Below are 15,511 nucleotides of genomic sequence, written 5' to 3' on the forward strand. Positions count from 1 at the left end.
AATCGCATTGGCTGACAGATTCATTTTTCATAAACATTCTATTTTCAAGCCCAAGTTCCAAAATAGCTAAGTTCTACTTCACTTATTTTCCATAATGCTGTAGTACTATCAGTATGTATTTGTACTTGCAGAACCTATTCCACATTGGAGCACATTTAAAATGATGTTGTGGAATGAATCCCATCACAAATAATGTTAGATTGATGACAAAAATAAATCCAAGCAAAAATTCTGGTTTATCCCCGTTTGTAGATGTCATTTGTGGTAGCTTATTTTTCACAAGTTTTAGAGCATCCTCGATGGACCACAAATTCCATGGTATGCTTGGGAGAGTCACTTGTGGGTCACATGGATTTTTTTGCTCTGGGGTTTCTATATTAAGCTCTTAACTATGAACAACCCCATCCCAAAAATAATTAAACTGTTGTTGTAGGGTTTCATATGCTACATCTAGAGATCAGTCAAGGACTATTCTGGAAATGTAGTTTCTCTTCAGCTGTTATTTGTTTATCCTCAACAACAAGCCCCTTTTAGACACAAGTAAAATAGTAGCAGCTGCTGGGTAGACGTTCCTGAGGTTTTCAGGCCAGTAATTGGCAGTGAGCGGCGAAGCAAAGGTGTTTGCCCCTGGCGCTGAATTAAGCTTCCCACAAAGATCTTGCAATCTCTGTGGCAACAAGTTCGGCTTTTCCGACATGCAGTTGAAATTGGCGTAATTTGGTGCTGTGGCGTCAACAAGCTGTCTAAGCAGCCAATCAACTTGCAGAATTCTCAGACCAGGAATCAGGAAATAGAAAGCACTAATAATTAATCACTTTATAAGAAATGTACAGAGTTGAAATAAAGATTGGGACGTACACATTGGGTTATGGTAGAAGCTGAAATATCATGAACAAACTTTATTAATTTTAAATTTTAATAATTTTTAATGGAGAATTTTGACATTCCATCAATATAAAACTAATTTTTCAGGGCCAGAACAATTATTTGTCAGTAGCTATTACTCAGATCACTGTTTTAAAAAAAACAGTTACGCCTCAGTTGAATGGGTCTAACTTTTTATGGGGTTCGAACAGCGATATTTGTTAAGAAAAGTGAACGTTTTCATCAGATCACTGATTGCTGGCTCTGTTGGGATCCACAGCGCACCCTGTGGAGGAGCAGTGAATGACACTCTGCAACTTCAGGATTTCCATGTTACGCTGTGCATGCGTAACATGGAAATCCTGAAGTTGTGGTCAGTTTCAAAGGTGAAATGACGACAAATGCTGCCAATTTCCTGTCATCAAGACCGCAAGATTTTCAAATTGGGATGCATAGACCCTAATTTATTTACAAGTGATCCAATGGGGTTTGAGTGCTCAACAGATTTTGGTCTATCTGGGACAGAGCATACTGCATGCATGTTGTGAGTAGAATTCTGTTTTTTTTTCTCCTTTTTGTTGCATATGTTAACTATTCTATTTCTGTTGCTGTATACTGACAAAAGTCTTCAATGGAAGAACTGTTTTCCTTTTGGGTAGCTGATGTTGCCTTTCCAAAGGTGCAACATTATCCCACACACAAAATAGAAAACTGCTGGACTTATAGGTTGAAATATTTTATTGAACCCTTCAGAGCCTTCGCTATTGTGTGATGGTGATCATTTCCTTCCTTATCTTATCAAAGGGTGCAATATTCCCAGAATACTTTCAAGCATTATTTTGTAAATTATTTACAAGTTGTTTCAGGATTTCCCTGTGTGCTGTTAACTAATCTGGTATGATCTAGTCATTTCATTGCATAGGAGCACTAAGGAAAAGAAGTTGGAAAAACATATTTTTGGTAAGGGTTAAACTGAAATGGTAATCGTAGTGTACACTGTAAGAAAAAGTATCTGATGGCAGGATCTATTTATAAAGCTTATTATATGTCCTTTAAGGCTGGTACATGTTAAAAATGACTTTTTTTTATTTGTTTCTGGGATGTGGGTGTCGCAGGCAAGGCCAACATTTATTGCCCATCTTTAATTGCCCTTGAGAAGATGGTGGTGAGCTGGTTTCTTGAACCACTGTAGTTTGTCTGCTGAAGGTACTCCCATTGTGCTGTTAGGGAGGGAGTTACAGGATTTTGACCCAGCAACGACGAAGGAATGGCAATATATGTCCAAGTCAGGATGGTGTGGAACTGGGAGGTGGTGGTGTTCCCATGCGCTTGCTGCCTTTGTCCTAGGTGGTAGAGGTCACGGGTTTTAGAGGTACTGTTGAAGAATTTGCAAATGCTCAGATATGTGATTAAGTACTGTTACTTTGTGAAGAATAAACTGCAGTGCATAGTAATGGTTTGCAAAAAAATCCCATAGCTATGTCTGGATAAGTGTGACCAGTTGAATTATTCACTAAGCCTTGCTAGTATACAATTATAGGAAGTTGTAATTCGATAATCTAAAAGAGCGAAGAGTATGTTATAAATTCAGTATTCAGAGCGCAGGAAATGCAATATATAATTATGGTAAGACTCAAGTAGAAAGCTTATTCTATTATAGCGGGAAGAGGTCTCCAATCTGGTTTGTAGAGAATCTCATCCTGGTGTGAATATGCAATTATTCAGATTAATGACTGTGATCCTACACAAATGTTGTATTTTAACTTACTATTCAATTCAGTGAAGTAATGTAATCACCATAAGGTAGTTTAACCTTACCAAAGAATGTTCTTTTATTCGTAATGCCCTATTTTTTTTTTAAGGGTATGTAACTCTTATTCGAAAAAACTATTTGTGATCCAGGTGATGGAAATGTATTGAGTTAAAATTGAAAACCTCAACACTACACTAATTAGTAGAACTTATAAATTATTTTCCCGTGACACTTTTTTCTACCACGCAAATTAATCTCAAAGATTGTAGCAACAGATTTTTAAAACCTTTCACTGGAAACGACTTGGTAAAATAAATTTTTCAATTTTGTTTCCCCTATACTGAATGGCTGAGCTCGTCTCCAGTATTGTGGGAGGGAAAAGGAAGGAATGGACTTTCCCACAACGAGGAACTTTAGATTCTCGTTCATACTTTCTAACAGCCAGTTAGAGAGCAGTAATTTGAAGTGGCCTGGGGGCAAGTTGCTTGATCTCAGCTATATATGGTGCAGGCACATAAAAGGCCTTAATGAGAGGGTCTCTTTCTAAAATGAAATTATTTTCTCCTCACTTATTTCCTTTACATTCTCCAGCTTGATAAGGTGAGAATTCATTCCTGTAATAGACCTAGCCTAAAAAAGAACACTTATTAATATTTTGATATGCTATCTGCTCTCTAATCTGGCTTCAGAGCATTGTCCTGAAATGGTGTGACTCTTCTGTGCTACATACAATTAGAACAGTGCCTCTCCACTTTCCTAGATTCTTCAGTGGATTTTTGGATCTGTCTTGTTGAAAAGGTGGTCTCTTGTGGCACACTGTGCGACTTCCTTTGCGATTTTGCTGTCAATCTTATCTCTAAAAAGTTCACACAAAAATGTTGTTCTCCCCCCACCCCCGCACAAACGATGATCGCAAATCAAAAAATAATCTACAAGCACAATCAGAATAAAACTACATCTCGACTTTAATGTGCTGATTTTGGCTAGAAAAGAAGTATATGCAATGTTGGAAGCAAAACAGCTGCAATCAGTTGTGTGAAGTGCAATACAATTCATTGGAACTGCTTGAATTACTTGGAAAAAAAAATTCATGGCACACGTGGAAATCCACCCCTCTGTGTATAATGGATGTTCTTCTAGAGAAGAAAATTACACATCGTGTATTGGAAGAGTGCAACTCAAGTCGCTGTTGAAATACCACCAGCGATGTCTCCGCAAGATCCTACAAATCCCCTGGGAGGACAGACGCACCAACATTAGCATCCTCGTCCAGGCCAACATCCCCAGCATTAAAGCACTGACCACGCTTGATCAGCTCCACTGGGCAGACCACATAGTTCACATGCCAGACACGAGACTCCCAAAGCAAGCGCTCTACTCGGAACTCGTCCATGGCAAACGAGCCAAAGGCGGGCAGCGGAAACGTTACAAGGACACCCTCAAAGCCTCCCTGATAAAGTGCACATCCCCACTGACACCTGGGAGTCCTTGGCCATAGACTGCCCTAAGTGGAGGAAGTGCATTCGGGTGGGTGCTGAGCTCCTTGAGTATCATCGCCGAGAGCATGCAGAAATCAAGCGCAGGCAGCGGAAGGAGCGTGCGGCAAACCAGGCTCCCTGCCCACCCTTTCCCTCAACGACTATCTGTCCCACCTGTGACAGAAAATGTGGTTCTCGTATTGGACTGTACAGCCACCTAAGAACTCATGCTAAGAGTGGAAGCAAATCTTCCTCGATCCCGAGGGACTGCCTATGATGATGAATATAAGTAAAATTGGTAGAAATATAAATTATTTCTCTCTCTCTTCCCCCCCCCCCCCCCACTTCATTTATTAGCCATGAGGTGGCAAGGCTCATTACAGTATCCCAAGCTAAGATCAACTAACTTGAAACAGAGATTTCAAACTGAAACCTTCTGGCCAGAGTTTTCCTGCCCACTAGTCAATGGGTTGAAAAATCGCAGGCTGGCCAGACAAAAGCTGAAAACCCTGGCCTCTGTCACAATGGCTTAGAACAGCACCAAACAGTACCTTCTCCCCAGAGGTATTTGGATATTAATGCGTTTGTGCTTGTAGTTGGACAACCAAATGTATTGCACTTTGACCTTTTACCATGCTTTCGGCCATCAGTTCCATATTTCTTCAGTCTACCCTACACACGGTCTGATTTGTGTGGATTTATTTTCAAAACAATTGCTTGGGTTTAAATTGGTGAAGCAATATCTAGCCTCAGGAATAAAAACAGAAAATGCTGGAACTAGTTCTTATGGGCCTTGTCCAAAGCATTAACTTGCTTTCCTCTTAAATGTAACTTTTAAAGTAATAAAGATTACAGACAGACCTAAAGAAGGGTTCTGAATGACCTAAACCAGTTGTAAAATCCAAGCCTTATGATCTGACCGATCCAATTACACAGTGACTCATTATCTTTCCATAAACCAAAATATTGTAAAACATTGATGGCTTTGTGTTTGATAAAACTGCCTTGGAACAATGTAGTTATTGAAGTGACTTTTATGGTTGAGATTTTATTTTGTAAATCAGCAGTAAATAGTGTGTCTTTACACATGTCTGCTTTAAAGATGGGAAGGTCTAGCCGTGTGTGAGTTGAACATACGACTCTCGGCCTTTATCTGCCTTTGTGTTCTTTGGCAGCTTACAGCGAACACATACACTAAGCTCGGTCACATGTCCCCTTCTAAAGGCTTAGAAGTGCCACATTAAAATCCAAAGTAAGGAAATTAAATTCCTAGCCATTCCCTATTGCAGAAGCAAAAATAAAACAAAATACTTTGCAATATACAGAATGGGCACAAACATTAAACATTCATTTGTCAGAAAAGATTAACCACTATTGAGCATTCAAAATGACTACAGCAGCAGAGTTGGATGCTTTGCAAAGATGGCAAGGAAATGTTCAGTTACTGAAACAGAATTGCTCTGTTCGGGCAACAAACAGGAGTGGCTCCTGTGTTGATTCCTAGTTCCAATCAATTTGCTTTCTGGAAAATTATATATATTTGCTTTGAATTGAAATTAATTGACAGTTCACAGCAGGAACGATGTTACTCAACAATTATGTTTTCTATAGAGAAATCCTCTTATCAAAAACCATTGAAAGTGGTCTGGTTAAATTTTTATTTGCACTGTACTGGTGTCTTTGTGAACCAATAGGATGAAAGGAGCATTAATACAAAAGCAAAATACTTTGGATGCTGGAAATCTGAAATAAAAACTGAAAATGCTGGGAATACTCAGCAGGCCACAGATGCTGCCAGAAGCTGCCTGACCTGCTGAGTAATTCCAGCATTTTCTGTTTTTACTTATGAAAGGATCATTGTTGACTGTTCAAGTTCCTTTTGGCAAAGCTTTTTTGACATTTTCACATTAGTTACACATTACATTCAAATTGATCATATTGAACTCTCACTGTGGTTCCATCGGTAAATTCCTGGTGTGGTACTTAGCCATCCAAACCTGGAAAGATGCTGCTTCAATTCCTGGTCTGTGTTGTTAGCTGATCTCAGATATGACGGCTGTGGGGGCACAATAATTTACCTTCATTTTCCTAGGCTGGAGGGGGAATCACCCAGGATTCCTGCACTTCATTTGCTATCCATTGACCCCTGCTGCTTTGTGTGTGCACTCCTGCTCCTCGTGGCCAACAAGGAGCCTTTCTCTCTCTCTCTCTCTCTCTCTCTCTTACAGCGCTCGCTCGTTTTCACGCGCGCTCATTCACTCTCTCCCTCTCGTGCTCCCTCCATCCCCCTCTTGTTCCCTCCCACACTCGTGCTCCCTCCCACACTCGTGCTCTCTTCCCCCCCCCTCCGTGCTCTCCCCCACCCCTTCCACCCTCGTGCTTTCCCCCACCCCTCCCCTCCCTCGTGCTCTCCCCCACCCCTCCCCTCCCTCGTGCTCTTCCCCACCCCTCCCCCCCTCGTGCTCTTCCCCACCCCTCCCCCCTTGTGCTCTCCCCCACCACCCCCCCGTGCTCTCCCCCACCCCCCCCCGTGCTCTCCCCCTCCCCCCACCCACCCTCGTGCTCTCCCCCGCCCCCCACCTTGCTCTCTTTCCCCCCCCATCATACTCTCTCTTTCCCGCCCCCTCGTGCTCGCTCTCTTTCCCCCCCCCCGTGCTCTCTCTCCCACCCCTCCTCGTGCTCTCTTTCCCCCCCCTCCCTGTGCTCTCTTCCCCCCCCTCCCCATGCTCTCTTCCCCCCCCCCCACTCCTCCTCGTGCTCTCTTTCCCCCCCCCCCCACGCCTCGTGCTCTCTCTCTGCCCCCACCCCTCGTGCTCTCTCTCCGCCCCCACCCCTCATGCTCTCTCCCCCCCTACCCGTGCTCTGGCTCTCTCTCTCTCTCTCTCACCTCCCCCCTGTGCTCGCTCGCTCTCTTTCCCTCCCCCCCCCCCACCCCGTGCTCTCTTTCCCTCCCCCCCCCCCCGTGCCCTCCCTCCCTCTCTTGCTCACTTCCTCTCGTGCTCTCTCACTCACTGTCTGTCTCTCGTGCACTCGCACATGTTGAACTTGGACCCATCCCTATACTTGGGCTGTACCAAACTTTGGTGTATTGTATAAAATTCTGATTGGGTTGGATAGACTGGATGCAGGGAGGATGTTTCCCCTGGCTGGGAAGTCTAGAACAAGGGGTCACAGTCTCAGGATACGGGGTAGGAAATTTAGGACCGAGATGACGAGAAATTTTTTCACTCAAGAGCGTGGCATTCTCTAACACAGAAGGCTGTGGAGGCCAAGTCACTGAATATATTGAAGAGGGAGATAGATAGATTTCTAGAAACAAAAGGCATCAAGGGGTATGGGGAAACAGCGGGACTATGGTGTCGAGATAGAGGATCAGCCATGAACATATTGAAAGGCCTACTACTGCTCCTATTTTCTGTGTTTCTATGTATTCAGTTGTGGTCTTCACACGATGAGGGATATCAAGACCTTGGACATCATGCAGAAGAAGATGGACTTGGGGCTTTTACTTATTAGGATAGACTCAGAGGTGGGCCCAATTTCACCAGAGAAATTTAGGCTTATAGGAGCTAAGTGAGGTTTTTTAAATTATGGTATTAAACATAGATACAAAGAAAATAGGTGCAGGAGTAGGCCATTCGGCCCTTTGAGCCTGCACCGCCATTCAATGAGTTCATGGCTGAACATGCAAATTCAGTACCCCATTCCTGTTTTCTCGCCATATCCCTTGATCCCCCTAGTAGTAAGGACTACATCTAACTCCTTTTTGAATATATTTAGTGAATTGGCCTCAACAACTTTCTGTGGTAGAGAATTCCACAGGTTCACCACTCTCTGGGTGAAGAAGTTTCTCCTCATCTCGGTCCTAAATGGCTTACCCCTTATCCTTAGACTGTGACCCCTGCTTCTGGACTTCCCCAACATTGGGAACATTCTTCCTGCATCTAATCTGTCTAAACCTGTCAGAATTTTAAACTTTTCTATGAGATCCCCTCTCATTCTTCTGAACTCCAGTGAGTACAAGCCCAGTTGATCCAGTCTTTCTTGATATGTCAATCCCGCCATCCCAGGAATCAGTCTGGTGAACCTTCGCTGCACTCTCTCAATAGCAAGAATATCCTTCCTCAAGTTAGGAAACCAAAACTGTACACAATACTCCAGGTGTGGCCTCACCAAGGCCCTGTCCAACTGTAGTAACACCTCCCTGCCCCTGTACTCAAATCCCCTCGCTATGAAGGCCAACATGCCATTTGCTTTCTTAACCGCCTGCTGTACCTGCATGCCAACCTTCAATGACTGATGTACCATGACACCCAGGTCTCGTTGCACCTCCCCTTTTCCTAATCTGTCACCATTCAGATAATAGTCTGTCTCTCTGTTTTTACCACCAAGGTGGATAACCTCTCATTTATCCACATTATACTTCATCTGCCACGCATTTGCCCACTCACCTAACCTATCCAAGTCGATCTGCAGCCTCATAGCATCCTCCTCGCAGCTCACACTGCCACCCAACTTAGTGTCATCCGCAAATTTGGAGATACTACATTTAATCCCCTCATCTAAATTATTAGATTCTATCCAATTGGATCGGTTATTTAAGATGGATAGGAATGGAATAAATAGGGGGCATGTATATAAAATAGGCCAAGAGTTAGGTTAGATGTTAGAATTATTTATTTTCACAGTCATTGCCGTCTGCAACCGATTATCTGAAAGGTATAGTGAGTATGGATTCCGTGCAGAGCTTTAAAAGGGAGTTAGACCTTTTCCTAAGAGAGACGGTTATTTCCAATTATAGACATGTGGGGTAGATGAGAATAGTAGGATTCATTACTTACTGTGTTCTCCTGGAGTTTTATTTGATTGACGAGTTAGCTTTTGCTGCTCCCAGGAGATTACATGATTAAGCTGCTAGGGTAAGTTGTGACTGTGGCTGCTTCATGTCTGGATGGGGCCGGCGTGATGATTTGACGGCCTTTTCCTGTCCTGTGTATGTACTCAAAACACCTGTGAACTCGTGGAAGCAAGTCATCCTCGTTCAAGGGACCGCCTATGATGATGATATCTGTTGTGTTTATCCTCCATTCATAAATAGTGATAATCTATCTTTAATGCTTCTGAGACACAAATTTAGGTGTTTTCTACCTACGCCTCCTTCCCATGGAAAGCTGGTCAGCTGAGCTGCTGTTGGTCATATTACCCAGACATGCTGGCTCAAACCAGGGAATGTGGATTGGGAAAAAAGTGGAGGAAGAAAATCTCCAAAAACTTACTGCAAATCTTCAAATTTGTTGAGCATAACTCCTGCTTTGTTTCATTCTTGAGCCTAAATAACTGATATGTACCTCCTGCTTTGTGGTCAGCTGTAGAATAAGGCTTCCCATCCCCCATCGAAATGGAATACAGTGTTTCCATGCAGTGATCCAATTAGTGACCTGGCAAAAAAAGTAATAAAACTTGTCATTTAGAGCAGGGAAATTAAAATAACCATCTGGCCTGGATTGTAACTCCTAACCCTGTACTTTGGAGCCCCCATGTTCTTCTAGTTTCACGCCTGTCTGAGCTAGTTTACTGCATAGATACAGATTACGCAAGAGATTGGTCATTTTTCTTAAATGCAGTTCATTACACACACAAAAAATTACTACTACATACAAATAAGTGCATTAGCTCGTAGTTTATTGTTCATCCATTCACACTGATTTCAATGAGTCCAAAGATGTAAATGCTGCCATTCCAAGGACTCTAAAGACAACATAGAAAGAAGAATTTGCATTCAGATGGTGTTGCATTTATCTGAAAAATGAACTTATGTAAGTAAATGTATAGCAACAAATTGAATAGTTATCTGCCTTGTAATTTTTTTTTACTGATCTACAATAGCTTTTATATTAATTATTTACAAGACAGGTGTGATCTTACTCTGCTTCCTTCTTATTTCACTTCAAAGTAGAGAGGATTGATTTTCATCTAGCATTACTACTAGGTAGACTTTCTAGACTGCATGCACAGTTCGAAATGTTGAAAATCAGCATAGAGATAGTTTTCAGTCTCCTGTAATGAAATTAAAATGAAGTCGGGAAGTTCACGCTGTAAAATAACTTGCATGCAATAGTCGATCAGCTTTTTCATTAAACAGATCAGAGTATTGCAATCTAGAGTATTGTGAAATGTTGTTAAATCTGCTGCCGTTTATTCCACTAAAATGGAAACCTGAAATTCTCAGCAAAAATGCAGATCTGTAAACATGCTATGCCTGATAGTTTTGAAATACAGCTCAAAATTTTATTTTGAAACAATGGGCCCAAGTTTCCACAAGAAAAAAAACGGGCGCCCCTCCGAGCTGGGCGCCCGTTTTTCGCGCCTAAAACGGCGCCTAAAAAAGTCCTCGGTATTCTCCACCTACTTACAGGTCCTCTGGCCCTCGGCGCAGCCAGCACGAGCTGTGGGGGGGGGGGGGGCGGAGCCAGGTCCCGGCGCTGAAAACAGTGCCGGGACCTCTGCACATGCGTGCTACAGTGGGCACGCAAGTGCAGTAGCTCCAGGCGCCGAACTGTGTGGGAGGGGCCCGAAGCACGCAGCCCCTAGCCCTGGCCGAATGGCCTCACTGGGGCTGCGTGGATAAGGCTCCTCCCACGGCCAGCTCCTGCTCCCCGCCCCCGACAAGACCCGACACCCACTCTCCCCCCCCCCCCCCCCCCCCCCCCCCCCCCCCGACCCGACCCGACACCCGCTCCCCCCCACCCTCGCCGACCAGACACCCGCTCCCCCCGACCCGACACCCGCTCTCCCCCCGACCCGACACCCGCTCTCCCCCCCCCCCCCCCCCCCCCCCCCCGACTGACCCGACCCGCGCTCCTGTTCCCCGACCCGACACCCGCTCCCCCCCCCCCCCCACCCGACACCCGCTCCCCTTCTCCGACCAGACACCCGATCCGACCCGACCCCCGCTTCCCCCCCCCCCGACTGACCCGACCCGACTCGCGCGCCCCCCCCCCCCCCCCCCCCCCCCCCCTGGACCCGACTCCCGGACTGGATCCGATCCGACCTGACCTCCCCCTCCCCCCCCCCCCCCGCTCTCTCTCTTTTCCCCCCCCCCCCTCTCTCTCTCTCTTCCCCCCCCCCCGCTCTCTCTCTTTCCCCCCCCCTCTCTCTCTTCCCCCCCCGCTCTCTCTTCCCCCCCCCCTCTCTCTCTCTTCCCCCCCCCCCCCCCCGCTCTCTCTCTCTCTCTCTCCCTCTCGCCCTCCCCCTCTCTCTCTCTCTCTCTCCCTCCCCCTCTCTCTCTCGCCCTCCCTCCCCCTCTCTCTCTCTCTCTCCCTCCCTACCCCCCTCTCTCTCTCTCTCCCTCCCTACCCCCCTCTCTCTCTCTCTCTCTCTCCCCCTCCCGCTCAGCGACACGAACGGCTTTCTCCCCCCCTCTCCCCCCCCCCCTCTCAGCGGCACGAATGGCTGCAGAATTCTCCCTGGCTGAAGCACTTTCACACAGGTAGGAAGATGGTTTATTTAATCTTTTCTTTGCTTATAAATGTTTAATCAGGTTGGATTTATTTGTATAATATTTGTAGAAGTATAAATAAGGATTTATTGTCGAATTTAATGAGTTCCCTTCCCCCCCCCCCCATCCCCCCACCTCGTTCTGGACGCCAATTTGTAACCTGCGCCTGATTTTTTAATGTGTAGAACAGGTTTTTTCAGTTCTACAAAAGTCTTCACTGGCTCCATTCTACTTTAGTTTGGAGTACATTTTCACTGTGGAAACTTTCAAATCAGGTGTCAGTGGCCGGACACGCCCCCTTTTGAAGAAAAAATTCTGTTCTAAACTAGAACTGTTCTACCTGACTAGAACTGCAGAAAAAAAAATGTGGAGAATTGCGATTTTTAAAATAGTCCGTTCTCCACCAGTTGCTCCTAAAAAATCAGGCGCGAATCATGTGGAAACTTGGGCCCAATATCTTTCATTTCATTCGCTAAAATACATATTTCAGTCTTTTTGTTAAATTTAGGTTTTTTCTTGTCTAAATTGTTTGATTTGGGTAAAGTTTTTCTTCTCTTGTCTTCCTCTTCTTTGATCTCTGGGATGGTGTGTTTTAGCACCTGTGCTTGATTTTCCCACCTCCATGTGTTTTAAAAAAAAACTTGACTGCAGTTTTCTTCTATTCCCCGTTAAGAAAAAAATCTGGCCTTCTCGCAGTGTTTCTTTGTTAGTGCAGTTGAGGGTGGAGCCTTAACATTGGTCAGTCATTGGTGAAAGGTTAGATGTGGGTTCACTCTATTGTATGTATTGGGGTTTCAGTGAACTCTCTTGCTGTGTCACATCTAAATCAAGCTTTCCAGACATCATTTCACACTGAGTATGGAATGTTACAGCAGATTAAATGATCAGTATCTTCTCTCTGATCATGCATGTGATCCACAATATTTTGTCTAATGAATGTGGTAACCCTGGCACAGTGCTAAATAAAATAACATGGTAAATGGTAATGCATTCAGTTGTATGTGTGGAATATAAAAACTAGGTGATTTGCAATTCATTTGGAAATTGAACTTTGAAAAATTTTCAAAATGGACTATTGACAGCTCATGGGATAGTGTTAGGCAGTCCCTTGTGATGAGGATGACCCGCTTCCACACCAAAAAAAAATGAGTTCACAGGTGTTTCAATGAGGGACCTGACATTCCAGGTCCCGAGCTACATCTTGAAGGGTGGAAGATGCCTGTGCACGAATTCTTTTAATGTGGAGTGGCCATTGCACACCAGCCACCACACGGGCTTGACACGGCCTTGGTCCAGTGACCTGGGTTAACTAAGATGACTAGAGACCAAGCTCTGCCGCACGGGCCTAAAAGCCTCACTCTGGCCTGTGATCGCCATCCCTGGGCCCCGACCCAGCTGTTATATGTTGCGCCGCTCCTGGGCCACGACACCGCCCCTCCTGGGCCCCGGGCTCTCGCCTCACCTCGGCCCCGACCTCGTTGTTTCTCTGCTTCTCGCTGGCGCTCCTCCTGCACCTGGGTCCCGATCCCGCCCATGGTCCTGCCCACGCTCCAATCGGCAACTTGGATTATAGTGACGTCAATCCAGTCGCCCTCCTCGAAGCCGTCGCACTCCTAGGTTAGCTCGTGCAGTGGCTGGCTCCTCCTTATATCCCCGGATATTGTGATTGTCACATGATTGGTTACATTTCTGTTACTTTAAGCCTTTTGAGATCTGCAGTAGCATTTCTGCATGAAAGCAAAAAATGCAGTGAGACGTTTTATTATGATGGAAATGCTTTTGGGGTACATTAGGGTTAGTGATCCAACTCCGCGTTACTTTCCTTGTAATTTCCCACCTAATGAGTTACTGATGTAGGAAGCAACAAGTAATGCCTCAGCAGTATTCCACATAGGAAGTGGAGAAGGCATTGAGAAAATTATTTGACGTTTCTGCTGTATACCTTATTAGGCTCCTGCTGCGTGCATTGTGGCACAATTTGCTGGAAGTGCATGTATATATGTGGACATTGGGGAAGAGTAGGAATAAGCTCAGCTGTGATGTCTCCCTCCTGCACCCATTGTCAAACAGCCTGATATTCACTGTCCGGACTCTTGGGAAAGGTATCCAAGGATGATTGATACCCATGAAGTCATACTTCAGTATGGCGTCGAAATTTTCAGGGAAGGAAGAGGGTAAGGGATGGTAGGAGAGGAGATTGCAAATATATGAAAATATGTTTAGAGAATTGAGACTTGTACATGGAAAGATTTAATTCAGGTAGCTGTCGTCAAAATTGGTCCTAAATGCTCTCTTCCTCAAACTTAAACCGCTTTTGAATATGAAATGTTGATTAAGCACGACAAATAAAGATTGATTAAAAATATTTTTTAATCCACGATTAAAAGTCTATGATAAATGTTCAATGGTTTATTGATGCTTAGAGTTAAGATTTTTTTCCATCGGTGATGGTGAGTTTACAACAGTTAATTCATAAATGTGAGAGACTCATAAGTTTTGGACTGGAGGGACTTTCCTTTGGGTAGCTATTTAGCAGGTGAGATATTGCTATTTGTCCTATGGGTACAGTTTTCTGGCAGAACCTGAAGCACTTTAAATAATTCCACATTGCTGTGTGCTGAAGCTTATGTCTTCATTTAAAAAAAAAACGGCATCCAGCCATGACTTAATTACTCTCCATGTGAGGCTAATCAGATAATTTGTAAGTGATTTATGCTTGCTTCACAAGTACTGTATAGATATTTATGATCACATTGACTGGCCATGTCATTCTATTTGTAACAGATTTTAACTGAAATAATTGAAGAAATGAAGCTGCTTTGTGATGTCTGATTCAGTTTTTTTCAGTTGATCTATTTTAATTTCTGCAAGTATTTCCTTACAGGAGTGTTGTAACAACATAGTGTGGAATAGGGCATTTGGCATATTTGCTCTCTGCTTATCTGACGCACATAAATTGTCATTTCTGATTTGTGCATGTAAGATGTTAGTCCTTTGGGTAGTTAAATTTTTGCATAGGCCAGTAGATTTATATGATTTCGTATTCCTGTTTTAATACAAATACATTTGATTAAAGGCCTTCAGAGATGAGCTTGAGATCCTTATTCAAGAACAGATGAAAAAGGGGAATAATCCTGCTGGTCTGCTTGCCCTACGACAAATAGCAGATTTTGTAATGGCAAGTTCTGTTGCAGCTTTACCCACAGCACAACTTAGTAAGTGCCTGAAAAGACTTTCTATACTTCAAAAAATATATATATTGGAGAACTCAGATGTGTTGTCTTGAATTCTGTCAAACTTTCTATTTTCTTTAGGTCTAGGAATAGCCACACCCATCAATGATCTACGTGGCATTGAGTCCGCTACTTTTGTGAAAGGAGAAAAGTTGACCCGCTGTAAAGTTGCAAGCCTTTATAGAATGGTAGATCTATTTGGATGGGCACATTTAACCAATACCTACATAACAGTAAGTATGCATTACAGCAGTCTATTTAGTTTTTACGATATTTTCTCTCCCCTCCCAGTTTCCAATTTTAGACCCGAGAAGCCTAAATATACCACTAACCCTAAAAATGTGATGAAAGAATTACTGCTAAATACATGTCTTAAAATTTAGAAAATTCCTTGTAATCCATTTACAGCTTAACAGTTGAGTTCTTTGATTTCTCTTTACTGAGTACCGCTTCCTAGTTGGTTTCTTGATTTTATCACCACAGGAATTATTCTGCGTTTGAGAAAATAATAAAATATAATAGCCCTGAATTTGCGGTAGACGGCATAATTAAGGAGTGTGCCGGTGACATCCGAAAGAAATCCACACTTATCTCGTGTGAACCCCCCCTGTTGTGAAGTTGTTTTCAGACGCTGCAGAGTTGATCCCAGGAACGCACTGTGTGTATGCGAACCTGGGATCACATG

The 15,511-nt window shown here is 44.0% G+C and overlaps 1 protein-coding gene across 18 annotated transcripts in view; it reads left to right on the forward strand.

Moving 5' to 3' along the window:
* add3a (adducin 3 (gamma) a) overlaps positions 1 to 15,511 on the forward strand; it is a 341,424-nt gene that overhangs the window by 259,466 nt on the left and 66,447 nt on the right. For 17 of the 18 annotated variants that reach the window (XM_070876511.1, XM_070876521.1, XM_070876514.1 and 14 more), the window contains 2 exons: positions 14,670 to 14,808; positions 14,908 to 15,059. In XM_070876511.1, coding sequence (XP_070732612.1) covers positions 14,670 to 14,808; positions 14,908 to 15,059 — 291 coding nt within the window. Of the gene's footprint in view, positions 1 to 1,209; positions 1,409 to 14,669; positions 14,809 to 14,907; positions 15,060 to 15,511 lie in introns of those variants that run through there. The other variant, XM_070876526.1, reaches the window with a different exon arrangement.

Source organism: Pristiophorus japonicus, chromosome 3 (assembly GCF_044704955.1).
Source record: "Pristiophorus japonicus isolate sPriJap1 chromosome 3, sPriJap1.hap1, whole genome shotgun sequence".
NCBI lineage: Eukaryota > Metazoa > Chordata > Chondrichthyes > Pristiophoridae > Pristiophorus > Pristiophorus japonicus.